General features: G+C 40.7%; 1 protein-coding gene across 1 annotated transcript; it reads left to right on the top strand.

Annotated features, from left to right (window-relative positions):
- Positions 1-7,064: 7,064 nt before the first annotated feature.
- Positions 7,065-26,867, top strand: SLC30A8 (solute carrier family 30 member 8). The gene is made up of 8 exons (XM_042808689.1): positions 7,065-7,144; positions 16,046-16,254; positions 20,097-20,243; positions 22,283-22,436; positions 22,935-23,124; positions 23,515-23,620; positions 25,622-25,756; positions 26,722-26,867. The coding sequence occupies exons 1-8, from the start codon at positions 7,065-7,067 to the stop codon at positions 26,865-26,867; spliced, it is 1,167 nt and encodes a 388-aa protein (XP_042664623.1).
- Positions 26,868-27,693: the final 826 nt, after the last annotated feature.

Genomic DNA, 27,693 nt, shown 5'->3' with positions numbered 1-27,693 from the left:
GGAGGAGGGAGGCTGGAGAAGGAATATTTTTATAGTAGGAACACTGATATATATTTCAACCAAATCAGTTCACATGTCGTTATCCTAAAGATATCTGCAGAACCCAGATCCTTTGAAAAAAGGAAAGTAGGTCCAGATTTATCAACCGATTTTAGTATTAGAAAAAGCAAGCACCAGACTATTTACATGTCGTACTAAATGCAAACTTATTGGTATTTACCATCCCTGGTAACATCAGGAAGCTCAGGGACTTGATTACAGTCATCATGACAATGCTATAATAAAAGATTATGAATAGTTTCTTGCTGACTTGGGAGCAATCTGGAAATCTCGTGTCATAAAATTAGCATTCAGTCTCTTTAACTTTATTATACTAAAAAAGTTATAAAAACTCTCTTTGTAATTTTTACTGTGCTTCATGCACAAGAGAGCCATTATTTAACTCTTCATTTAATTTCCAGATGCTGTGTATGCACCATATAAAAGGTATCCAGAGAACCTTAGCAGGAAACAGGCTTATGGTAGGCAGCTCAGAGGTAAGTGTGTGTGGAAAATACCATTAAAATTATAGCTTATCTAGTGCATTTTGCTTCCCTAAACTAGGACTATTTCGACAATTTCCATGCGTTGAGGGCTTCAGGCTCTAGGGCTGACTTCCCTGCATCCTGCCAAGTTGGCTGGGAGTCCAGGAGGACACTGCCCTTGGGGATCACATGTGTGCTGCAATGTGAGGTGCTGAATCCAGGACCCCGTGGTGTTCTCTGTCATGAAAGTCAGCTGGTGTGGCCCACTGGGAGCCCCGCAAGGGTGCATCACTGCATGCCAGATTAAGAAGCAAGAGTGGCAGTCTTTGGTGTAACAGCTGGACTCATGCTGCTCTTGGCCTTTCATCCTCTACCAGAGACAAATGGAGCACCACATTTAGATCCTCCATTTGCTTTCCAAAGTGTCAGAATCAAGTTCAAAGCTTGCGTGACTGCTTTGGACACTGTCCTTTTGTCTGTGGACACAGCTGCCTGATGCTCCTTGAGGCAAGAGTGGCAACCTCTGGAGTACTGCCAGCCTGCCTGTCACTTCATGCCAGACAGCATGCCAGCTCTGTAGCTAAATCCCTGTAAAACCCATTGGTTGCAGTGGTAATAGCCCTCAATTCATACTGGGTGTGGACAAGAGCAACCTCTGGATCTCATGTTACATATTTTTTTGCAAAGAAAAGTTTAGAAGTTCTCCAGGAAAGAAAAGTGCTGGAGCTACGGCCTGCATGGCACAGAAAGGCAGGATGTGGGCAGTGTTTGAACAGTGGCACGCACAAGAATTCCTGGATGCTTGGTAAGCCTTTATGTAAGATGTCCCTACAAATGCTTTTACCAGGTTGCTCTGTACTTTCCCTAATTCAAACTGCAATTATAGGGATGGTAAAATGGAAAATAAAAATGTGCAGGCAATAGATGAGAAAAAAAAAAAACAACAAAACAATTAGTTTTGCAGTGGTGAGAAATAATGCAGACCTCATTGTGTCTTTAACAAACTGGTTTTCAATATATATTGTAATGTACACTCATGACCCAAATATACTTAGGAAGAGCATGACAACAAAATCTATGTTTGCAAGTGTAATAAGGGAACTAGCACAGTAAAGTTCCTATATTTTATTAGCAGGAGAAAACAATTAAAATGATATCCAGGTAGTAACTTAGGAGCCAAATGTCATAGCTCTCTCTTTTGCTGCCAGAATATGTGTACTCTCTTCCTAGCAGTCTCTTTCCCCAAGGAAAAATAAATGTATCTAAGAAATACTTGTTAGCAATGCAATTACAGGCTTAATTCCCCAACCAACTTAAGGCATCATAAAAACAAAAACAAGCAGAAGCCCTTTGCAGTAGCAATGGAAAAGAGGGAGGAAAAAACACTTATTGTTCAGAGAAAGATAATAATATATTCTTATAACAAAAGCTGACACACTCTTTGACAATAACATTTGAGGAGTTATTAGCATTTGTTTTTCCACTGTACTGTTCTTTTCTTTTAAGCTACAGCCTAGATTGAAAATCCTTTTCTAAGGGCAGATTATTTGCTACTGCAGAACAGGAGTTTTGGGACACTCCAGCACCAAAGTAGCTTGCCAGAGTCTCGGGAAAGAAAGCAGTTGTAACAAAATAACATTTCTTGGCATTGCTTATTTCTCAAGGTCTGGTCTGCCTGAGGAACTTAATCAGAGCTGGGTTATTTGGGCAGTGTGGATTCAACCATGACAGATGATACACTGGGAAGCTTATCCCAAGCATTTTTGAAATGCTGGCCCTAAGAAGATATGATAAAATAAATAGCTTAAATAATTAAAATAAAAAGGGACAGAAAGTGCTAAACCTGATTTTTCCTTTTTTGATTTATTTTTTTATGTTGTATGTTTTTTTTTTTTGTGACTGTATGGATTAAACATGCATTCATATCATACCTGGGAGAAAAAATGTCCTTCGAGAGGTCTGACACTGGCTATAGGACATTTGCAAGGTTTGTATGTGTGGTATCCTTCAAGACACCCACACTGAGGTCTAGACTCATCCCATATCTTCTCATACATTTATTACATGCTCCCTGCCGAGTCTGGGCACATATGGTCTCTCACTATCCATAGAAGGTCTTGAGCTTCTTCAGAGATGCCTGCCTGAGCTCTGGAATGGATGCCTCATACCATTTGCTTCACAAGGAGCCTAAGAGAATCTGAGTTTAGATACTTCCCAGCATGGAAAGTAGGTTTCTGATACTCTTCACCCTCTGTAGAAGAATTCATATTTGGTTGGATAGCAGCATAGGTTTTATTGTTGGAGGTAGTGGTGTATGCCACAAAATGGTACCACGCTATGCTCTTCTAGAGCTTCATTCCCAATGCAGAGTCTCTCTTTGACAGGGAATTGAAAAGTAAGAAGTCTTTTCTTTCTCCTAAAACTGCTTAATTGGAAATAACCTGAAACACTGTAGAGGACATCTCCCCTCAATAGTGACATAGTCAATGCCTATCATAAGTCTCCACTCTTTTGAAATATTGCAATCAAACCCAAGATAAAAACACTGATGTTTAAAAATTCAGTATTTTAAAATATTGAATGTGAACATCCTTTTAATGATTTTTAAATTGGCTCTAAATCAGGGCAGATATTTTCCTTTTGACAGTCATTTATAAAAGGTTACTACATTCCTAGTTTCACAAGAAGAGAAGTGCTTTTTCTCACAATCTGTCATAAGAGAAGGCCTTGGATCCCAAAATGACTTACCACAGAATCATAGAAGGTTAGAAGGGACCTCTGAGAGCCATCTAGTCAAGCTCCCCTGCAATATACAGGGAAATCCACAGCTAGATCAGGATGACCAGGGGCAAGTCCAGCCTTGCCTTAAAAGTCTCGAGGGTCGAGGCATCAACCGCACCAATAGACAACCTGTTCCAGTGCCTCACCACCCTCACTGTAAAAGATGTTTTCCTTATATTTAACCTATGTATACCTTTCCTGAGCTTGAATCCATTTCCCCTTCTTCTGTTGCCAAGAACCCTGCTTAAAAGGGTCATCTAGGTCACCTGGGTCACCTGGGTCCCCTGGGCCCACTGCTTAAGAGTCTGTCCTCTTCTTTCCTGTACCTCCCCTTTAGATACTGAAAGGCTGCTCTCAGGTCACCTTGGAACCTTCTCTTCTCCAAGCTGAAGAGCCCGAGCTCTCTCAGCCTGTCCTCATAGAAGAGGTGCCCATCTCTTAGATCCTTTTTGTGACCCTCCTCTGGATGCACTCCAACAGGTCTGTTCTCTCCTGCGCTGAGGACTCCACATCTGGATGCAGTACTCCAAGTGAGACCACACCAGCACATAGCAGAGGGACAGGATCACCTCCCTCACCCTGCTGGCCATGCTTCTTTTGATGCAGCACAGGATAGGTTGGCTTTCTGGGCTGTGGGGGCACATTGCTGGCTTGTGTCCAGCTTCCCATCCGCCAGTACCTCCAGGAACTTTTCAGCAGGACTGCTCTCAGTCCTTTCATCCCCCACTTTGTGGGTTGCCTCCACCCAGGAGCAAGACCTTGCATTTAGATTTGTTGAATCTCATGAGGGTTCACCTGGGCCCACTGCTCAAACCTATCTAGGTCCCTACAAATGGCACCTCGACCCTCTGGTGTGTTGACTGCACCTCTCAGCTTTGTGTCATCAGAAAACTTGCTGAGAAAACACTCAACGCTACTGTCGATATCTTATGCCTGGAAAGGTTCCAGCCAAAGGCATTGGAGCTCCACGTGGGTGAACAAGCATATTTTTACTACAAATGCAAACATTCTAACAATCAATCCCTGAAATCACAAGTACCCGGTGTCCCAGCTCACAGGCAGTGAAGCGCAGAACTACTTAAGTTGGTGCCAGAGAAAGGTGAAGAAGAACTTTGCTGATGATCTGTAAGACATGTTGTGCCTGATAAAATTGACTACCTTCACTGGCATTTTCAAGTAATAGATGTTCAGAATTTCCCTCTGTACATCTAAGGCTTTCAGTATCTACTGTCATAATGATTGGATGAGAGCTTTTATTTTTCCGTTTTTAAAGTGCGGCTGATTAGAGTTGAAATGGGAGCAAGGATATTCTTTTTTCACAGATGGAGATTTTAGATAATAATGGTAAGAGACTTTCATTTGCAAAAGTCAGTGTGATGTCTCACATGTCTGTATTGGATGCAAATTTGGAGAAATGTCCTTGACTGCTGTTGTTAGAACTGGCATGATTGGATATGTGACATTTTAATGTAGATTCAGAAACAAACTGTATTATTACTGAAAGCAGAAGATGAATTTATTGAGATGGTCTGAATAATTCTACAGATAGCTGCTGTCTCTCTCTTAATGAGTTTTAGTGTCTGCAAAAGGAGGAAACCCATGGATTTGTGGAAAGCTCTGAAGAGATTTCTTTTTATCCTGTCTCACAGCCTGTCTCCTGAAAAGTACAACCTTCAGCACTGACAACAATAAACAGAAAACAAAGGTTTTGGGAGTGATCTATGACTTTGTTTCACTGTTATGCAAAGGCGCAGGATCCCTTTGCAAAATGATGGAAGCTCATCTACCTCACTAACAAAAGTTACGTGCTTGCAGTGCTCGAAACAGAAATAGTCTTTATCTACAGTCTTCTGAGGTGAATTACAAGTTTTCTTTAAACTGAGGCTGTTTAGGTTTGATAGCTTGGTGTAGCGTAATAGAAAGACTGGGATTTGGTGTAAACAAGGTCCCAGTCCAGGTTTATTTTTCAGAAGTTTCTAATCAGTGACAGAATGTTGGTGTTTGATAACTTCTAAAGGAAAGGTGAGTTGGGAAGCACAGAGGGAAACTGCTGTAATGGTGGCATTTATGGGATGGGGTGCCAGCAGAAGCCCTTACTGGATACGAATTATGAGCCTGTGTCATGTTCCAGGATGCACAGCTGGAGAAGCTGCATTCCTTGTCCTTCCATCTCTGTTAGCTGTAGAATGAAAATTGCTATTTAATGACATTTCTTTTGTGGAATGTAAATTGGTTCTTCTGTTTTGAAACATTTTTGTAGATGCCCTGGGTCTGTAGTCTGGTTATTGGGAAAACATTCTTCTCAAAAGGAGTGATGAGGCATTGGAATAGGCTGCCCAAGGAGGTAGTGGAGTCACCATTTCTGGAAGTTGTAAAAAAAGGGTGGATGTGGCACTGATGGACATGACCTAGAGTGGTCACAGGCATGAACTGATAATTGGACTAGTTGGTCTTATTGATCTTTCCAACATTAATGATTCAGTTATTCTATGATAGCATTCATCCTGTGAGCTGAGGCTCTTCTCAAAGCTAGTCTTGCCAGCCATCTACTTTTTCAGGCCCCAGTAAGTGGCTGCAACTTTAAAAAAACATCAAAGAACAACTTTGTAATATCCAGAAGAAGCTATGAAGTCACAAAAATGAGCTAGAAAGTAATCTCTTTCACCAAATTGGCTTTAAAGATGTGTAGGTGTGTATAAGAATCTGGGAAAATGCTCTTGAGCAAAGGACAGTAGAGAGGCAGTGATGATAGACACTGTGAAAAAAAAAATTGCGTATTTCTACCATTTTCTGGTGACTATTGAGAAACACATTTGAGATACTTGAGCTCACAGGCTCAAGGGAAGTGTTGGCACAGCTGACACATGGAAGGCAACATATGGATGCCATAAAAATAAGATTTTCATGGATGTGATGTACAAAGCCTTCTCCATAAATGAACCTCAAGCAGGGTATGTGTCCACATGCTCTGAAAGCTGGACAAAAGGAGGGGAGATCCCAGCTCGTTGCATACCAACTAGGCTACTCATGGCAAAAAAAAAAGAGCTGCAGTATTGAAAAACAGCACCCAGCATTTGCTCACTTCATATTTCTAGTCTGTGTTCCATTACTTTCTATAAGGCAAGATGCTGGCAACACCAGTACAAAGTTCACTACCAGCTCCACAGCACATGCCTGAAGCCAGGCTGCAGTGAGGCCTTCTCCTCCTGGGACCGTACTTACGGGGAGCTGCAGAAGGAAGATTGTGCCAATCAGGGTGAGGGAGGTGTGCTTTTCTTCCAAGCCGAGGAAGCAGATAGACAAACAGTGTTTTGGCTGTTTCCAGGCAAATCAGGCTTTTATTCCCCTTCTCTCTCCCTTTTAGTGTGCGTAAGTCAGTGTGCACAGAGCTGGGCTTGACCCTGAGTCAGCAGTGCGAGAGCACTCATTCACCATGTGACAGAAATCATGTCACAGCATCATCCCATGGAAGAGAAAAAAAAAAAAAAAGAAAGGAAAGAGGCAAAGAGGCTCAAGCCCTCCGATCTTTCATCCTCAACGAATTACTGTTCGGCATGTTAGTGACACCACTAACAATAGGAAAGCTGCTTTCTCTTGCGGTGGGTTTATTGAGAAGATTATTAAAACTTTTTCATTGAAGAACACTTGGCAGAGACTTCTGAATAAGTTTCAAGGACGTTTTTGCCCGCATCCACCTCCAACGGAACAAGTAGCACTTGGGGGAGAAAAAAAGCAAGCAAAACCCCACCGCCAGTCCTCATGGCTGCAAAAAAGGGTCCTGAGCGAGCATGCCTTGTGAGTGAGAGGGACACCAAGAGGTACTCCTTAGCCCTAGACAGGTAACGCAGCTCCATGCTTCCTTCTCTGCCACTGCTTTGTCTTTGTCAGAAACATGAGGGTCACTCATGTGCAGGCGGGCTGCCAAAGCTGAAGTATGGGGATTTTCACTGCATGTATGGGGAACAGCTTTCACTATTTTCCAAATGTTTTGTTCGATGTTTTTTCATTTCCAAACTTTCTTAGTAAATGTTTGATGTATTTACCGTACAGCAGCCTGGTGTATCTGTGTCTGTGATGGACTGAACCTATCCGCTGCTGAAGCAAGTGTCTCCTGCTATGTATTTTATAAGCTGAGTAGATTTATTGAAAGATGCAAAACCTCATGGATTATGTTACAGTTTTAGGCTGAATTATTATAGTGCTATTGACATCATGTTTGATTCAAAGCTTCTTCATGCTTGAATGTCTAAATACTCTATTTGCTGTGAAAGAAATGTGATGCTACTAGGGACTTGATCCTGCAAAACCTTATTCGTGTGGATACTCTGTTAGGCTTGAAGCTGATGTGTCTCTCATGTGCCACAGGTCCTATGAGTAAATGCTTGCCTGAGTGAAGAAAGACCCTCTGAAAACATAAAATGTGTTATAACTTGGGTTCAAAATGAATATCAGTCAGTCACAAAATAGCTTTACAGTTAAACTTATTTTCATTCTTCTTCTTGACTCAGCGCAGCAAGTTTTTTTTTTTTTTTAAATATCTGTTCAGTTACAGCTTAGCACCTCTTGACATTTCCATTATCTCATTGGTTTTCAGGTTATTTGTTGCTTGGCTCTCTTAAAATACGTGGGACAGAAAGGCATAAATGCTGTTGGTTCCAATGGAAATCCATCTCTCCATGTTCTTATACTGGAGTCACTTCCATCATATTTTAGTCATTTGAATGTCTGTCTTATTGCTTAAATATTATTACACAGTTCCATAAATATAAATGGCACTGTCCAAAATGATTTTTATGGTAATGTTTCTGTTTTTAAAAAATACCACATGATTCTACAATTCATTTTTGTTACTGAAGTGTCTCAGAGCCTTTTCAATAGCTTGCAATTGTGTGGGCACAGCTTCAGTGCCTGAAGTCCTTTGGCCTCTCGGGACACAGGGGGCATCTCTGGACAAAACTTTTACAAGGTACAGGGAAGAGTGCCCTGAGGCAGAGACGATTGTTTGGAAAGATGTGACATTTTTTCTTGCATCTCTTATGGCCTTTTTTACCAGGTGAAGTTTTATTAACTGCAAGAGCTGATTACTCATCCACATAGATGACCATCAATACATTTCAAGAACCACTTGGATTTGTTATGTCCTGCTGTGTTGTCCCTCCAGCACATTGCAGGATGATTGAAGTCCTCCGTGAGAACCTAAGGCTGTACCTATCTTTCTATAGAGGCCCTATCTGCCTGATCTTCCTGTTAAGATTGCCCATAGCAGATTGTCACTATCAACTAGCCCTATCTTCCCTTTAATCCAAACTCATAAGCTCTCAGCTGCCTCATCCATCAATGGGGATGCGGCCTGCTGGGCTCAAGCTTGCACAGACCAGCATTGGGCACAGCCTCAGGTGTCTTAAGCCGATCAGTAGCAATAAGCTCATTTTAGCCATTGGTATAAATTACCATATTTTTCCATTCCCTGTGTGTAGGCTTAATGAACAGCTCCAGTGCTTTCAACAGAATCTATTTTGCACACAGATTGCCTCTTTCTTTGCCAGCCCCCAGTCTCTTTCTTTTTAATAAATGCTATTATTACAATACACAGGGAACAAAACTGTTTTTATCTCAATCGAGGGAGTAGAAAATCTGAATACAGGCCCCGTTCCCTGTGCACAGCCTGTGAGGGAGAGTGTTTTAGACATGCCAAGACTGTCAGTAGTCACTAGCGGGTTTGGATGCATTGAAGTTTCTCCTGCCAAACTTTAAATGCTTAAAAGGAGCCTGTCTTTAACTGAGCTCTCTGAAAATCAGGTCAGCTGTAGGCTCACAGGATAATTCAGGCTGGAAGAGACCTCAGAAGGTCTCTGCTCTGACCTCATGCTTGAAGTAGGGTCAGCTCATATATCAAACAGGGTTGCTCAGGGCTTCATCTGCTCTTGTCTTGAAAATATCTCACAGGATGTAGACTGCACAACCTCTCTGGACAATTTGCTCCAGTACTGAATTCTTGTCGTAGTCATTTTTTCCCCTTATATTCAATCTCCATCCCTTTTGTTTTAATTTATGATCGTTTCCTCATCCTTCCTTCACACAAATTAATTAAGCACCTCCTTCTCACTTACCTCTTAATAAACATTAGCAGACTGCTACTAGGTTCCCTTGAAGCCCACTCTTCTCTAGGATGGAACTTTAGTTCCCGCAGGGCGAAGTGCTCCAGCCCTCAGCCATCCTGGTGGCCATCAATTGATCTCTTACCATTTTATTGCTTTTTCTTATACTGATGGTTTTAAAACTGTACAGTGTATTCTAGATGTAGTCTCAGAAGTCTGTTCCAAATGTAGGATTTTGCACTGATCCTTGCTGAATTTCATAGGTTATCTGTCAACTCAGTTGTACCTCTGGGTTGGAATCATATGTCAATTTGATCAAGGCATACTCTATGTCCTTCCCCAGGTGATGGATAAAGATATTAAACAGAACTTGTCCCAGGATAGCTGACACAATCCACATAGAATCATTAAGGTTGGAAAGACCAATAACATCATCTCGTCCAATCATCAATCTATGTCTGTGATCACTCTAGACCATGTGCAGCATCCACTCTTCTCTTTAAAGCCTCCAGGTTGGTGACTCCGCCACCTCCCCGGGCAGCCTGTTCCAATACCTCACCACTCTTTCTGAGAAGAAATTTTTCCTAATATTGAACTCAATATCCAACTTCTCACCATTCTCCAAGAAGAATATTAATCACAATTGTAACAGAATCTGAAGCTGAGCACTGAGAACTTCCTGCCTTTTTCAAAAGATGTCTGTAACTCAAATCAGAGGAGATTCATTTATCTTTAGATTAGGCCTAGGATAGTTTTCTACTTTCTTTTAGCAATTGAGACAGTGTTGTGGGAAAATAAATTCTTCAGATAGTTAATTATTTGATATGTTGATTACCTATCAAGTGATTTGGATAATAACTCTTAAAAACCTAAGAAACGTCTTGACCAAATTCCTGAGTTTTCTAGACCATTTTATTTCTTGCTGGCAATAGATCAGTGTAATGTTGACCAGAAATATTCAATATCACACTTCATTAACCAATGCATTTGTATCAGATTGTACCAAGTACACTGTGAGTTGGATTTTGGCTTGATGTGCATTTCTGATTATGTTATTTATGTGTCATTACAGTGGGATTTGATTACCATACAAGAAGAGAAACTCAAAGCTTCTTGTCTCAAGAATTTTTGCTTTTATTTTACTATAACTGAAATGAAAAAACAGGCATATGCAGAGCTAGAAAGACTCAAAGCTTTAATTGACCTTGGTCTAAACGTGTAGAGTTACAGTGACATACCTACCCCTACTTTTACTTCTGCTGTTGAACCTACATGATGGAAATAAAGTTTTATTGCTCTCTGCTAAATCACCCTGACATCTGTGCCACATAACTGCTGAGGGTCTATGACGTACAGAAGATCTGAATCTTATCATGTTCAACTCGGATGGATAATGGTAGCGCTCTGAGAAAAGAGGCACAAAGAGGGTGATGCTGGAAGTGGGAAAAATGTGTACTTCAAAGCTTGTCTTCATGTAAAAGCTTTTAACAGGATTTAAACTTGACCAGCATTTATTCTTATCTATCAGTGAAGGCTTAGACTTGCACTTGATTCCTGTCATCCAGGCTCATACCACTAAATGAAAAGTTTGAAGAGAACTTGTAAGAGAGTGTAATCAGGTGGAGATTGATTTTCTATGATGTTGGTATAGGGAATATTTTCTTCTTTTTCTGCCTTCCTGCAAGTGATATGCAAACTCTTATTGGGTTGAATAAAAGCTTTCCACCACTCTTAGTGCCTTGTGAAAGTCAGTGATTAAGAAAATTTTAGGTGTTTCTTGTAACTTCTGAAAGAGGTTGGTTGTGGGCCCTGTGGTTATCTCCTTCATACTGGCTTGTCATCTGGACAAAGCAGTGTCATGGCGATCTCAGCAAAACCCATACGATTGCTTTTTGCCTCATGTAAGCTGACATGAGACATTCTAGGAAGAACTGTCTGCCATACACCATCTCCATAGTACAGTTATTCCCATTTCATCTCAGAAAAAAAAAAAATAAATTAGAACCAAGATGATAAATGGTATAAAACAAATTAAATAACTCAGTCTCAGGAAATTGATGGTGAAGGCTTTATACCAATGATACATAAAAGTATGATTGGTGTGATAAAGGTAAGCATGGAATGGCTGTTCAAAATTTATAACATTTGAACTAATTAAAACATCAGGCAGACAGCTTAAGACTAACAAAGATTGCATTATTTTTATATAAATCATAATTAATCTAACCACTTTTAAATCAGCCAGATTCATAGAACTATAGAGTCAAAGAATGGCTGAGGTTGGCAGGGACCTCAGGGTCCATCTGGCCAACCCCTGCTCAAGCAGGGACAAACACAGCAGGGGACCCAGGGCCATGTTGAGGTGACATTTGAAGATCTCCAGGGTGGAGACCCCACGGCCTCTGGGCAACCTGTGCCAGTGCTCTGTCACCTACACAACAGAAGTGCTTCCATGTTCAGTGTGAACTTTCTGTGTTCCATTTGGTGTCCACTGCCTCTTGTCCTGGCACTGGGCACCACTGAAAAGAGCCTGGCTCCATCCTCTGCACCTTCCCTTTAGGTACTGATAGACATTGGTAGATTCCCCTGAGCCTCCTCTTCTCAAGGCTGAACACTCCTAGCTCTCTCAGCCTCTCCTCACAGGAGAGGTGCTCCAGTCTCTTCATCATTTGGTGGCTTCTGATGAACACTCCAGTGTATACAAGTCTCTCTTGCTATTGGGAACCCCAGAAAACAGAACACACTCCAGGTGCAGCCTTACCAATGCTAAGTAGAGGGGACAGGTCAACTCTTTTGACCTGCTAGCCACATTTTAGGAAGATTACCATTAGCCTTCATAGCAGCAAGGTCACATTACTGGCTCATGTTCAATTTGTTGTCCACCAGGATTTCCAGGTTCTTCTTTGCAGAGCTGCTTTCCAGCTGAGTGACCCCCAGCATGTACTTGTGCCTTGAGTTGTGGTTCCTGGAGGAAAGGTCTGTGAAGGGCTGCTAGGAATAAGCTGTGTTTCAGCTAGCTCCCAGCCTCCAGATTTGTGCAGCCTGGGAGAAGCATCAGGGAAACACCACTCTGGACATCTTCTTTCCTTTTTTTTGTGTCTGTGTGTGTCTCTTTGTTCTCACAACAGAGTTTGGATACATGTCTCTGAACACTTTTGCTGTAACTCTGTACAGCTATTGCCATACTTTTATGCAGAAGGAAATTTGTTCACAATAGATTTATGCATACATGCTCAGACTCTCAAAATGAGACGAGATAAGATCATCATAGCTACAATTGCAATCTAATAGACATTTAAATGTATTCAAACACATAAATATTGCCTTTGTTTTGTGCTCAAAATACTGTGGGAGGAAAAGAAGAATCTGGATGGACAAGCTATAAACAAGGTATTATGTGACTTAGAAATGTTCAAGATGAATTAAATGTTCAGTTGAAATCAGAGTTGTGTCAGCATAAGGGATGTGACTATGGCTTAAGTAATTTTTATCTCTGAAGACATTTTCATACCCTTTCAGACACCAAAAATTACTCTTGTCCCTTGTGACAGAGGTTCTCTCCTGAAGGAAGTGTAGTAATTCCACATTTTGCTCTTTTCGCTGGGGTTCTCATAGCAGTCTAGGATGGCAATTATTCTTGTCAGATCAAAGCACCCAACAGATCAAGTGAAAACAAACAAAGGGAAGTTGCAATCAAAAGCTCTTGCTAATGATTTGTGTGGAATTTACAATATGTATTAATATTTTCTTCCCTCCGTATATGCATGACTCAGTAGGTGCCTTTCTCTGATGTTTTCCCTGACTGTCTTTTTTAAAGGAAAGAGAATTTGAAATGGAGAGAAAAAAAATCTTTTAATCTGGATCTCTTGTTGCAGTGTGCTGAAGCAGAGATCTGATGCTCAAAGGCTACATCTTGCTCTAAAGCACTCAGGAGGGGTTTACAGTTTGTCACAGCTGATCTCTGCACCTTAAGCTTTTGATTCACTCTTTTACAAAACTGTCTCTTAGATTCTTTTAATTAGTGGCAGACTGGTCTCAGAAGCAAAAAATAAAATAAAATGAATGGTTATGCACTGGAGCTGGCAGGAACCTTCCTAACTCGTGGGGCTGGATGCTGCTCTGTGAGTTCAAAGGGAGCAGCAACACTCACCACCCCTGACAATGAGACCACTTTTATTTAGGCACTTTTAGATAGAATAGTGTCACATTTGTGGGTTTATGCTGCCTCCATTTGCTTTTGCATCTGCTCAGTGAGGTCTGTGGACAGTGTTTTCCTAGCCCTCAGCAGAACTCTGAGGTTTTGTTTGCTGATGGAGGGGCTTGAAGTGGCCCATTTTGTTAGCAGCAAGGAGAGAATTTGGTGGCTCCGAAGTTGACAGGGGTAATTTTGGCATCCCTGCCCTGACAGGCTGTGGAAAGGATCATGACTCATGTTGTTAAGATGATTTTTACAATCAGTGCCAGCTGATGAAAATCAAATTAAAGGGAAATTAATTTTACATGCAAACTGCAGAAGAGCATTGGAAGTTAACTCCAGAGAGGGATCACAAGAAAGAAAACCTTGCATGCCCCAATCTCCTGGGGAGAGTGAGAAAACTACAGTATTTTATTCAGCCATCTGGAAGGAATCAGTTTGTGGTACCTTCTGAGTCTAATTCATCAGCAAAACATTGTGTGCAAGTGACACAGTGCACACGAGGAGTCTGATGAATGCAAAACTCAGGCACTGGAGGACGACTGGCTGCAGGCACCCTGGCTGCCATATGGGCAGCCCATTCCCCAGATGGCTCAGCTCCCATTTATTTGCTGTTGTGGGGAAAAAAACATGAAAAGAAAAACATGGCAAAAAAAAAAGACTGAGAAAACTAAGTGTCTCCTAGGCATCAGGGATCGCTCTTTCATGCAGGCTCTTGGAGGCAAGCACAAGGAATCAGTGGCCTCTGCTGAGCAAACAGAGACCGCATGCTAACCTGGCTGGGAAACAAGCTGACTCAGGGGAACATGCTGAACCCTTGGAACATCTCGAAAATATTTACAAACCCAAACCCACACTTATGTACAGTTGCAGGGCTCAGCTGCCACGAAAGCAGAGAAAGTGCTATTGATTAGATAGGCCAAGAGCCTCTGAGGAACTGAAGAACCCAATGGGCTGATTCTTATTCGTCAGTGGATGAGGGCTGTGCAATGCCCTGGTGAGACCAGCGGAGCAGTTGCAGGCCGCTCCAACTGCCCAAAAGGCAGCTGGAAAGGTTTGTGACTACAGTGCCTTTTTTTCTTGACACTGATTCACTGCTGATTGGCAGACACTGGTGCAATTTATTTCCAGTGAGATTTCAGGCAATTTTCCACTTCCATCAACAGTACAGAAACACCACACAAAGTCACTAAGATGTTTGCACTTCCCCTTCATGCAGCTGATGAAACAGCTCTTCTTGAAGAAAAGTCTCTACTCTTTTGAATGGGAAAAAGAGGCTGTCATTACAAGGGGCAGTGAAACAAATAGCTGTAATGTGATTATATGAACATTACAAATATCCATCTGGGCAGAATTCCCCTTTGGATACCATAGTGCACTCTCATGAGCAGCAGCAGCCACAAAAGCTGTAGCTGGAGTGACATAATGGTTTTTTAAGGTTTTTCTTTTTTTTTCATTTGGGCTCTTCTCAGTTGGGAGATACAGAGAAGGGGCTGTTCTTACTTAGCAAACCATCTTTAGGCTTCCAAGAATGAACTCTGGGTTGCCCTAGTGCAAGTACCACATGTGGTGGTTGTTCAGGAACTCCTGCAGCCTCAATGCGTCATAGCTCCGCGTGTCCCTTCTCCCATCCCTTATTTCCCAGGAAAGCCCTAAAGAAGGACAGCACTGAGGTTTTGTGACAGATCAGATGTCAGATCAGATGGGAAATTACCTTGGGATAAGATGGTTCTATGAGAGCTGCTTCTGCTGAACTTTTCTCTTTTTTATGGCACAAAGGGTTCAGCGAGCTTTGAAGAACTGATTTCTTTGATTTTTTAAATGCCTTTGAAACCTTTTAGCTAATATCTTCCATGCTCAGGCCCTGCTGGAAGATGGGGAGTTTTTGTGCTTGAGTGAAAATTTGAGATAAAACAGTTCTGCATGCAGAGAGAGGAGAGAAATGTCTTTAGTCAATTATATTAACAAAATAAAAGATTAAAAAAATCTATTTTTGCATTGTCTTCATAATAAAGCTGTTGGAAATAGAAAACCAAAAATTCCCTCAGAATTACCTCCATGCTATGCTGAACTTGGTTGGTATCTGCCTGAGGTGTGACTTTTTGAAATTCTTGTGCTGAGCAGTCGGAGTCCTTTTCTTTCTGTCACCTTTTTCATTATGTGCACAATGTACACAAGCCAGAGAAAGTCACCCTCCGCTTCATAAACTGGTAAATGATGTAGGAGAGCCTGGAGAGCTTGGAAACCCTGCCAGAGCTTCATTTCATGTGCAGCTCCCTCCCACCGAGTCCTGCTTGCATGAGCAAGCCTCCTCGATGAACCACTGTTCCCAGTGCTGCTTTTATCTTACAGAAGCATTAATTACATACTTTCTGGGGCTGCAGGGTTAGAAGCCAAAATAACTGGGGTTTTTCTTTTTTAACCTTCTGTTCCTTTCAATCCCAAAGGATGAGCTGGCATCAGAAGAATTTCAATGAGGAGAGGCAGCAGCAGGAAGAAGAAAATGCTGAAGCTAATCAAGCATATCACTGTCATGGCTACTTACAGGCCTATGAGGATAGGAAAGGGGAGCAGCACCGAGCACGGAGGAAGCTCTACACAGCATCAGTAATTTGCATCATCTTCATGGTTGCTGAGATTACAGGGGAGTATCTTTGCTCAGTTGTGTGCCCAGCACATCTGTACTCCTGCCCTTTTGCACTTACTCTGCCTACGGTGACGCTCAGTGCACAGAGGTGACCCCACCTGGGATCAAGTAACACTCCTTCCTCTCCAGTCTTTAAAAGAATATATTTTTTTCTCCAGTTAAATTAACAAAATAAGCATCTGGGTAGGACTAGGAGGATCAGTTAATGGCCTCAACTGTTCTCTCAGGTGTTTCAGCTCAGATAAAAGTGGCTGCCATGTCTCAGCATCATGTCACAAAAGGATTTTTAATAATTTAAGTTACTTTTCTGGGAAAAGATTAAAGGATTTTACATGCTTATTCAGGCCAATGAGCCTTCAGCACTGGTGAGGGCCGCTTGCAGCAGGATCTGATATTAAATGCAACAGTCTTTACAAAATCTGGGGAAATTCACAGCCAGATTCACCATCTGCTTTTCCTCAGTTAAGTCAATGTATTTATACCAGAGCACGTTTATCTCTTAAATTGGCCTGCTGGTGTGCCTCTGGATCAATTGAAGATTATTCCCCTGTCTAATTAGCTTTCACTTCTGGACCTATGATACAACATCCAAGATAAGTTTTTGGCTCTCTCCTAAAGCATTTGCTTTCATTTTGTACCCCTGATCTGCCCTCTGGATTGCTTCTGTGATACTGATACATACCTGATAGTTGCTGGCTCTTTAGTTTCCCCTTCTCTATGGTGAGGTAAGGTAAGAAATGAGGAATTTCACAGGTCTTTGCCACACGTATTCCAGGGGTATGAAAAAATTGGCCAGAAAGGTCTCTGAAACCCATGTTCTTCCAGAGCCTGCCTGTGGAGTCCCCATGAAAATGAAATAGAAAGGCTTTGCCTTCCTCACAAGTCAGACTTGGGAGCACTGATGGAGTCACTGCACTTCTGCCTTTACTCTTAGCTGCCAAACCCAGCAGAGATTTCTCCATCTTTCTTCCCACAGGTTTCTTCTGCATGAAGCCTGCTTGTTTGTAGGTCACGTGCATTTTGCCCATGAAAATTGGTGCACACCACCAATCTCCATGCAGTAATTTCCAGTGCCAGAAGAAACGCATTATTAGCAAAACCATGTAATCAGCAGGCCTAAGTTTGGTGAATGCAGCAATGCTAGAGGATAATTGGAAGGACAGATGATACGTTAACTAAATGTTTCATTTTGCTTAATGAATCATACAGCTTTTTGTAGTGACAGCTTAAGTAACAGGCTTGAAGACCATTTTGCTTCAGACCATTACACTCTGACAAACCAGTTATTAACAGCAGTTACAGACAGCAGTCTATGGAGTTTTTTGTAATTATGAACCACACATTTAATTTTTTTAATCATCAGGCCAGACAGCATGTGCCTGATGATTGACCAGAGAGTGACTGACATTTTCTACTGCTTTGTGGTATGCAAAGCTATAAACAGCCATCATGAGTAATAGTAACTCATAAAGGCTGCTTGTTGGAAGTATTGATACAGAGCAGTAAAAGCCTGTAAATATTGCACAGTTTTTCCTCCTGAGAGTAAGCAAGATATTCCCCTTCCTTTTAGTCTTAGGAACAAACAACTTCTCAGGTGTTATTATGTTACACAAGAAAGAAAAGCTACATCACTCTCAAAGATGTTGACAAACTGTGTTTCATTGAACCCCTAGATATTCCCTGTGATTTTTTTTCTTTTCATTCAAACCATCTGTGCTGTCCCACATTGCCTTCTCAAAAGGGGCACTGCTGGCCAAGCCTGCTGCACAAACCATCTCAGAAAGGCTATTACCTTCTCTTCTTCCAATGCAATTCCACTGCAAACTCCTGAGATCTGGAGATATTAGTCAAGCCAATGACACCCTGTGTACAGCCCTGATATAAAAGTGCTTTCCAAGGATTTTTACTGGCTAAGGACCAAATATGAATTTCGAAGTACATTTTTTCCACTTGGATAAAGAAACAAAACTAGCATGTGTTATCATGTCAAAAAGGAACATAAAGACTTGACCAAGTTGCTAAGATAAATGGACTGAGATCTCAGAAACTCACCCAAGGCATCAGCTATGGCAGCAATACATAAAATAATAATTTGCCAACATTTTTCAGAGACAGCAGGCTAGAAGCAAGCTTTTGTAAGGTTGTCCCATGGAACATGGAAATACATTATCTAAAATGCAATAGGGCTTTGCAGGCAGCTTGTGATCTATGCCTTTGTTTGCTGAAAGGTAGCTGATGCCCTGGCTGTTAACATCTGTGCACTGTCAGACAAGCCTGTTTCCCTCTGCTATGTAGAATTGTTTTCCACCCATGAAAGAGCTGTCCTGCAAACAGTGAAAGTCTAGAATCTAGTAATGACAAAAAAATTAATGTGCCTTTACATCTGCTTACGTTCTGGGAAATCCTCATGTTGTTGAATTTTACATTTCACTATTGCGAATGCAATGCAAAATTCTATAGTCCTTTCTTTTCCCTTCTGGGGAGTGACTCACAGGCAGCTGTTAGTGGGATTTATAGGGAGGCAACAGAAGAAACAACAACAAAAAAATGTTCCTTATATGTGTGATATGCGTTTCCCTGGGGGGCAAACCGCACAGTATAATGCGTTCCAATGTAAAATCTGAATATGAAGAAATCAAACAGGTAGAGCGTCTTGCTGGCATGAAGACTTCACATGTATAAGGAAACAAGAGACTTCTCTACATGTCCATTTGGCAGTGGTGTTTTGCTGAGGGTTTGAAAGAAGCATTTTGTGTTTTACAGTGTTTTTTAGATTCATTTATTTTCATGTGGGCACTGGTCAAGAGAATTAAGTGAGCTGAAGTTAATTAAACAACTGAACAAGGATAGAAATACATTGACAATAGAAATGTCAAATGCAGAAACTAGATGTTTTGTCTTGATCATTTCACATTCCCATTTTTTTACATTAATTCTGTGATGAAAACATTCCCCTGCTACGCCAAGTTGGCAGGACAGATTTCTGCCTGTGGTCCGTGTCTTTTCTTGCAGCCACTGGCAGCTGGGGTTAGTTTAGAACAATCTTCAGTTTCTTTGCCTTTAGCCCTGAGACATGGTTACAAGGACTTGGCAAAATAGCACTTGGCTTGCTGGGTAAAAGAAATGCGATTTCAGACAGCCTATTTTTTTTTTTCAGAATTCACATGAAAATCACCTTCCTCGCCCTCAAAGTAAAATGACATTTAGCCACATTTTTTCAGCTCCAACAGCAAAATTAAACCATGCATTACAGCTATGAAATGGTAGATTATTCCTGCAAACAGAACATTTTTCTCCATGCCCTTACTAAGATGGCTGGTTGTTTATCACAGCTCTTATGCTGGAAACTTCCCTTTTATTCCTATTTTAATGTTTGCCTGTGACAAACAAAAGGTCTGGCATCCAGTCATCAAGAACAACATTCGTCTTTCCCTGTTATAAATAAGGAATCAATTCCATAAACAAATTTTTGACTTTTTGTGCATACATACAATTTCAGCAATCTATAACACTATAGTGAAAGGATACTGGAAATATGATGCCTGAGTCTGTCTTTCACCAAGAAAGATATTAAAGTAGCTGTAGTAAAATAGTCCATATAGTAATATAAACACAACAGTTATGAATCACAGCATTGTCCTTAAGACACTCAGTTATCTATGTGGGACAAATACCTTGTTATTAATTTGTACCTTTCTGTGCATGAATGAGGTACAAAATGAAGCAATTTATGAAGAGTTTTTAGTCATGGGTCTGATCTGTCAAAATGAAATACTTCCTAGATCCCATGTTTGATCTAGTTGACTCCAAGATGTGACCAGAGCCATGACAAGGCCATGTGCTTCCCACAGGTGGACAGATAGCTGGCAGCCTGGCGGTGGTCAGTGATGCAGCACACATCCTGGTGGACCTGACAAGCTTCCTGATCAGTCTCTTCTCACTGTGGCTGGCCTCCAAGCCTCCCACCAAGCAGTTAACTTTCGGGTGGCACCGAGCAGGTAGCAAATGAGAGAACTGCATCCAATATCCAATATCAGTGTCTATTTGATTTCATTCTGTGATAGTTATCATGTTTCTTGCTCAATTTCTGAAGTGTGTTTCCAGTTTAATATGCAGGTGGGTGCCTTGACAGAGGAGCAGAGAGCAGTCGGGTGGGTCACAGTCACTGCATGCTGACTGACTGGAAGTACTTTACCTCTTTTCTCAGACTGATAGATTGGTTTTGTCATGCAAAACTGTATGACAAGGCTCAGATTTAGCAGGAGCCACCTGAATGCCTCCAGTGCCCTAAGCCAGGCAGCAGAATAAGTCAGGGCAGCAGTCCTACACAATCCTTTGGGTATGCAGCCACTTTTAACAGCATGGTTAGAAGCACAATATTGAATGAGACTGATGTATGAGTCAGGCTTACTTCCACATAGGAAAGTTCTCTTCAGCTACAGTTTCTTCCTCTTACAATCATAAGTTTCCCAAGCAATCCCTTGGTATCACATGCTGTACTTTGATGGTGCTAGCAGTCCTGAGTAAATTTGAGTGAGAATATTTAAAATAAAATATTTAATACTACTGAACTGGTCTGGATGATTCACTGGGATTTTGCTAAGCTTCTGCATTGAAAAATAATGTAAAGATGACCTCTAGCAGTGGTGGAGTACATACACATAAATGACTTTACAATGGTGGAGTACATACACATGTACAGACATTCTTGCAGGTGCTCACAAAGGCTGTTGGCTCCTTCATAGCTATCAGCAGCTTCTTCTGGGCCAAGTTTGCAAGGTTTCATTTTGTAATTTGGAAAATAGAAACATCACAAGTGTTGAATAACACTTTTAGCTTTTCTCTATGTCCTTTTAAGTAAAACTAGACTTCCAGGAGGTTGCAGTTTCATTCATTAATCATCAATTTTAGACAAAATAGTTATTTTGATAAGCCTCTGAGGCCCAGACTGATGCAAAATTTGTGAATGTCATGAAAATACATTCAAAACTGTACGCTGAGGTTTAGCTGCTTTCAGTGGAGATCTGTGCAAGTGGTTTGTTCTTTATGGCTCTCTATTTCTTTGCTGTGAATTTTCATTTTCCTTGGAATTGTGTCAGTTGTGCTCATAAAGTGCTGCATTTACCCATTCAGGTCACATGGCAATTACTAGTTCCACATCCTGTTAAAAACATTCTGCACGTTCATACAAACATCCCCAGACCTTGCCTATGGCAGTTTAATAAAAGTTGGCATTGGGGACGTCGGATTTAGTTGAGCACAACTCAGAGCCAATAGAGACAAAATTGAATTTTGCTGCCCCAGGGACAAAATAACTTCTTTTGTCTTTATCACCACTAGTGGCATTGGTTGGAAAAAGTCTCAGGAGAGAGGTAGGAGGGGTTTGCTGGCCTTGTCGGGGGCATTCATTGGTTTTCTGAATTGTGAAATGAAGGGAGGTGGGCAGAAATAAGGGAAGCTGTTGGAGGGGATTATGTCTTCCAGCAGGTCTGAGCGAGCCATGTCTCTCTCCTTCCCTCCCACCTCTATTCTTCTGACTGAGCTAATCTCACACTGGGAAAAGGGCTGATTCCTGGGCCAAGTACACAGGATGTAAAAGAACTGCTCTTTTATTTCTTCTTCCCATTCACAGAATCACAGAATCACAGAATTGTAGGGGTTGGAAGGGACCTCCAGAGATCATCGAGTCCAACCCCCCATTCCTGTTCCTTTTACTCCTCCCAAAGCTCCTACAACAGGCCTTTTCTTCTCTCCAATTTCTCCAAATGCTCCATGAGCTCCACATTGGGAAGCAGACAAAAGAAGGTAGAAAACAGTTAGGCCACCATGTTCATAATGTTGCCCAGGACAGCCACTTGATTTGCCTGTATGACCAAAGTATGTCTTGGCCCATTCCTTATGTGCACCTATCAGCTTACACACAAGTAACTCTCTTGGCTGTAGGATTCACAAACTTAGAACAACTAGCATCATACCCTTAATAATTCTTGTGTTTCTGTTATGATTACTGTTAAAATTAGATTTTTAAAATTCATAGAAATTCTGGGAGCTTTGATGTCTATGATAATCATTTGGATGGTGACTGGTGTGCTGACATATTTGGCTAGCATGAGGCTGCTACACCCCAATTATGATATTGATGCTGCAGTGATGCTCATCACCTCTGCTTGTGCTGTGTTCGCCAATATCCTGTAAGTTACCTTGTTTTCCATTCCAAATAAATAACTTCTAACAGTGAATCTGCTGGTGTATTTCAGTAATAGATGATGGAGAGATATTGACCTCAAAAATATCAAGTGTGTAATGAGTTTTATGAGAGTATGGGTTGGGTAGAGAAGAGAGGTCCCGCTGCTCTCCTACTTTCTCTTTGCTGCCAAACTGGGGAGGGAAATTACAAAAACGGAAACTCTGTGAATAAAAATAATTATTTCTATCTCATATTTTATTAGACATCAGAAGATTCAAGAACTCCGTAGAAAATGAGTTCTCATTAATTCCCCTACTCACAGACTTTCCCGTTTGTATGCAAAACACTGAAATACTTACCAATTATCTGCTTAGCCACTCTGTGTTATTACCTAGTGTGTCTGATTGTACTGTTCAGCATTCAGAAATGAGAGAGGTAATGACGTGTGTGATGTCACTGCTCTCAAAGACACGATAACCTCAGAGTTTTACATCCTTTGCAGACTAAGCCTGATTCTGCACCAAACTGGACACAGGCATAGCCATGGAGCAGAAGCCAGGGAAACCTCACTGGCCTCTCTGGAAAAATCAGCTCTGAGCAATGCCAGCCTGCGGGCAGCCTTTGTGCATGCCATTGGGGATTTATTCCAGAGTATTAGTGTGCTAATTAGTGCACTTATCATCTTCTTTAAGGTTAGTTTCATTAGTTCACTTGCTCTCCTTGCAATTAAGGATAACGATTTTTTTCACCGCATTGTAAAACTAGGTTCTGTGTAAATATTTTCTGTGTTCAAATGATACGCATTGTAATTTAGTCAAGGACAATTATACTCGTTCTTGGGAATTGAAAAGGCTATTGGGAGTGTCACCATTTCTTGTTGTTTGAACTGAAAGAAGGGTATTTTCATGTCTCTCTCTTTATTTTCATACACTCATAGCACCCTCACCCCCTGCACTAACTGGCAAATGAGGTCAACACTGATTCTGTACTAGAAGAATGGAATGCTTACAGATTAACTAACTAAAAATGGCAATAACCAAAAATAATGAAATTAACGAAGTATTGTGTTCGTATTTTTTTAGCCAGAATACAAAATAGCTGATCCAATCTGCACATTTGTGTTTTCCATCTTTGTTTTGGCAACCACCATCACCATTTTAAGGGATATTTTGGTTGTGTTAATGGAAGGTAGGACCTGATTCCAGAATCAATGGCTATATTTTGTTCCTTCTCTCTTGCTGACAAAACTATAATAGGATGACTCTCTATCAATTTCCAACACTCGTAACTGTGATCATGCTAAAATTCTAATTAAAATTTTAATCTAAATTCTTTTCTACCATTACACCAGAAAACTTCTACACATTCCAATTTTTGTAAAAACCGGCCTATTGATGATTTATTAACAAACTCCCAGTGTATTACTAAAGCTTTAGTTTGTCATAACATTACTTTATATTATCCCTTCAGCAAAATAAATGTCTACTTGCTTTGTTCTTTGTGTAATTCCTTTACCCATGTGAAAAACAAGTCTCTGCCAAAAAGACCGAAGAAAAGAGAAAGGCTGTGCTTTGAACCGTGTCTGTAAAACAGACAGGGTGCAAGAGGCAGAAGTTTCAAAGATTTTCAGTTATGCCTATCCAGAAAAGCAAGCCAATGGAGCTTTCTAGTCACGTTCGGGCACATGGAAATAGACAATTCCCAGCACATCAACATGAAGGCAACAAGAGCTATACTCTGTAATATTTAATCCTGCCAGCTATGGGTCTGAACATTTGATGTGCAAGGCCAAACGTCTGGAGCAAGTCACAAATGCATGTTCTTGCCTTCCTTATACACTGAATAATGCAATACAACGTCCTTCTCTGCAATGAAGATTTAGGGTGAAAAGGAAAAATAGCTGTAACAAAGCAGGTTTTGAATGTATGCAAGTTACTTGGTGTTACAATCTGCATGCCTATTTAATTCTCTTTCATTCTTCCCCTACTGCTGGTTCAAGAAAGGAAATTTTCAACATTCTTTTACAGTAAGGCTTCATTCTAGTATTGATCTTCTTTCAGTGACTGAGAGATAGTTTACATTTGTGTAAAAGTGTACCTGGATAGAAGGCAGCAGCTGGCTGTATCTCGGCTGCTGACAAAACAGATGATCTCTTGATTACTGAAAAACCAAACTACCAAGGAGGCCTGGCAGCCCTGAGGGATCTTTTTCTCAGAGCAGAGATTGCCAACTGCTGTAAGCAGTACTCACATGCTCTGCCACAAGCCTCTTCAAGCTTGAACTCCAGGGAATTTGGTGTAGCCAGTCTTCTGCCTCCTAAGTAGCAGAATTTCTGCCCAGAATTTTCCGAAGAGAAATAGGATATTGGAGGTAGTGACTTATTAGCATCAGTTATGGTATGAGAGACCCAATTAATCAATACAATACTTATCATTATTATACTTAATAATCAGTGTCATTAAAAATACTTTGTCAATTTACTGATCCAAGCAAAACATGATAAACACGGTTGTTCAAGTAGGCATAAAGGTGCACTTCTAAATTCCCACGTCTCACAACAGAGAAGACCCATAATTCAATTCTTTGAGCAAATTTGGACTGAACACTGAATTTCATATTGCAGGTACCCCCGTCACAAGGGTCCTCATTCTGAATAAGAGTTGTCATCGTCATTATCATATTTTGTATGAAGGCCCATTTAAGAAGACAATCACTTATCTACTAATTAACTAACCTGTAATCTTGTTTTATCTCATTTAATATTCCCAGGACAAACCATTTTAATCTTTGTTTGTCTTTGCCTCTCCATTAAACTGGTGTTTCTCAATCATGTATGGAGAACAAAATTCCGCACAGATACTCAGGTGAGGCCATAAAATTAGCACTCACAAAAGATATCAGTGCTGAATCAAGACATGATCTGATTACACAGTTGACCTGCCTATGCATATGGGACCAGCAAAATGTCTCCTAACACGTGCATATGTTTCATTCTGTAAAGAATTATAATACAAAGAATAGAAATGAAGTTTACAGTGAACTCTGAAATAAAGGGTCTTCCCAAGACAGAATATTTTAATAAAAGTTGTACATCTAACTGAAGAAAGGTTCATGATGTGTTTTCCTCTAATGATCATATTTATTCTCTCTTAGAATTTACCTTTTTTCCCCACAATTTCTCTCTCTAAGGAACAGAGAAAGAACTTTCTTACGATGCAGTGAAAGCAAGAATTTTAGCAGTTGAGAAAGTGGAATCTGTTCACAACCTTCATCTTTGGTCTCTGACGACGAATCAAACGATTCTATCTGCTCATGTGGCCACAGGTCAGTAAATTTCTGTAAACAGGGAAGAAGTATTCAGCAGCTGTCTGGGAAAGGTCAGGTAGTTCTGATTGGTGTACAACTGGCTGTATATCTGTTCTTGTTAAAATAAATGCCATTATTTTAGTGGAAAAATAAGAAAAGTAGAATGAAAAGCTTTCAGATCGTCCCCTCAGAAATCTTGCCAAAATAACAGGGACTTGTAGTTAGCATAGAACTTGGAACTGCAGAGGCTGTGGAACAAGGAGGTAAACTACAGCGTACTTTAAATAAATTAAAAGAATTAGATCCAGACCAGACTATTCTCAGAATATCAAATTGATTTTGGAATTGTTTTGTCAAATGTGAAAAGTGTTGATTGCTAGTAACAAAAACCTACAGGCCAAATCTGCATTCCTGATGCCTCTCCAGATGTAAAACAATCTTTAAAAATAGCTTGGAGCATAGAGAGAACTCCAGGGCAAACATTTTATCTTTAAAAATATCTTTTTAATAATGTCCTTATTCCTGTTGACAAACTGCCCATTATCCGCATCAATTTTCTTGTCTGTTTGCTTTTTGCAACATGTATGTGCTATAGTTCATGTGAGAAAACTCTACTTACGTAGTGCTTCATAGGCAAAGACCCCATGAAGCCCTACCTTCCCAGGAAGGATCTTTTAGCACTGTTATTGCTCCCTGACTGGATGAACAAATCTTTATTAAGTATTCTTGCTTTCATCCAGAATTTATCTTCTGTCAATCTGAATTTCTTTGATGGTTAAAGTTGTGTCTTGCCAAAGTTGCATATTCTAACCACATTCAAATGAACAAACCTTTGCTGCCATGTAGAAGGATAGAAAGGACAAGGGACACTGCTCAAAATCAGCTGCTTCATAGAAGTGCTAGGCTGTTTGTGAATGGTTTCTGTCACTCTTCAAACTATTACACTATATTTAATATAATTGTTTTCTGCTTGCTGTCTATAGCAGACACAGTGGACAGTCAGAAGATTTTGAAAGACGTCACCCAAGCCCTGTTTGAGCACTACAGCTTCCACTCCATCACCATTCAGATTGAATCAGGAGAGGATCAGAAACAAAACTGTGTCTTCTGTCAGGAGCCAAGGAATTAAAGGAAGCATTATGTTATGCATAATAATGACCACTCTTACAGGTCAATGGAGACTATATGTGCTGGCTATTTGTAATTGATTAATAATAAATGGTAATTAACTGCACTAAAAAGCCCTGCCACTGAGAGCTGTGCATGGACCATTATTTGTTGGTATTGGGTCCATCCATCAGCTAGATTACCTGTCCATCAGTGGTTACCTTCAATTACAAGAGATTCTAAATTACTCCTCACTGGCGTGACAGGCTGGCACTAAAGCAACATTAAAGAGTCCCTGTTTGTAATCACAGGTAACAAAAACTAATCAACCTTCAAATTACCCACAGACTAATTATCAAAAAAGGTAATGAAATGTAAATTTGGTATTAGCAAAGCTCAACACTGTTACTCAGGATAAAGGAGAAAATTTAAACTTGCATGAGGGATGAAGAGATCTGGAAAACAAAGGCATGCTGATACGTGCTTTCTTTGCCTTCCTCCTCAGATGCGCACCATATTCTGCAGCATGTATCACAAAAGCATTAATTCCATTCAAAGTTGACAAATAGTTCTTCATTTCATGGCTACTTCTATTTAGTTTTTCAGCTAGCCCCAGCCAAACTCTTCTACCAGACACAGGCAGTATTCTAACCATTGAGACAACCCGTAACTCATATTGCCCAACACAATGACAGACTGTGATGGAACACGTGTAGCAGATTTTTGGAAGTCCTTGTCACAGGGTGCTGCTGGGTTGTGACAATAAAAAAGACCAAGCGCTCCTAGAAGATGAAAATGTAATTAGGACAAAAAAAGACTTAGGGGACTTTATGAACATCAGCACAACC

This window comes from Centrocercus urophasianus, unplaced genomic scaffold, assembly GCF_019232065.1.
Source record: "Centrocercus urophasianus isolate 14NV4802_14NV808 unplaced genomic scaffold, USGS_Curo_1.0 seq_11, whole genome shotgun sequence".
Lineage (NCBI taxonomy): Eukaryota > Metazoa > Chordata > Aves > Galliformes > Phasianidae > Centrocercus > Centrocercus urophasianus.
The sequence above is the reverse complement of the archived record's forward strand: the minus strand, read 5'-3'. Positions and strand labels throughout refer to the sequence as shown.

What these genes read in the sequence shown, in the direction of transcription:
- SLC30A8 (XM_042808689.1), top strand. Translation starts at nt 7,065, where the DNA reads ATGGCTGCAAAAAAGGGTCCTGAGCGAGCATGCCTTGTGAGTGAGAGG. An exon ending in TACTCCTTAGCCCTAGACAG is followed by an intron (nt 7,145 to 16,045) that starts GTAACGCAGCTC and finishes TCAATCCCAAAG; the next exon opens with GATGAGCTGGCATCAGAAGA. An exon ending in TTTCGGGTGGCACCGAGCAG is followed by an intron (nt 20,244 to 22,282) that starts GTAGCAAATGAG and finishes TAAAATTCATAG; the next exon opens with AAATTCTGGGAGCTTTGATG.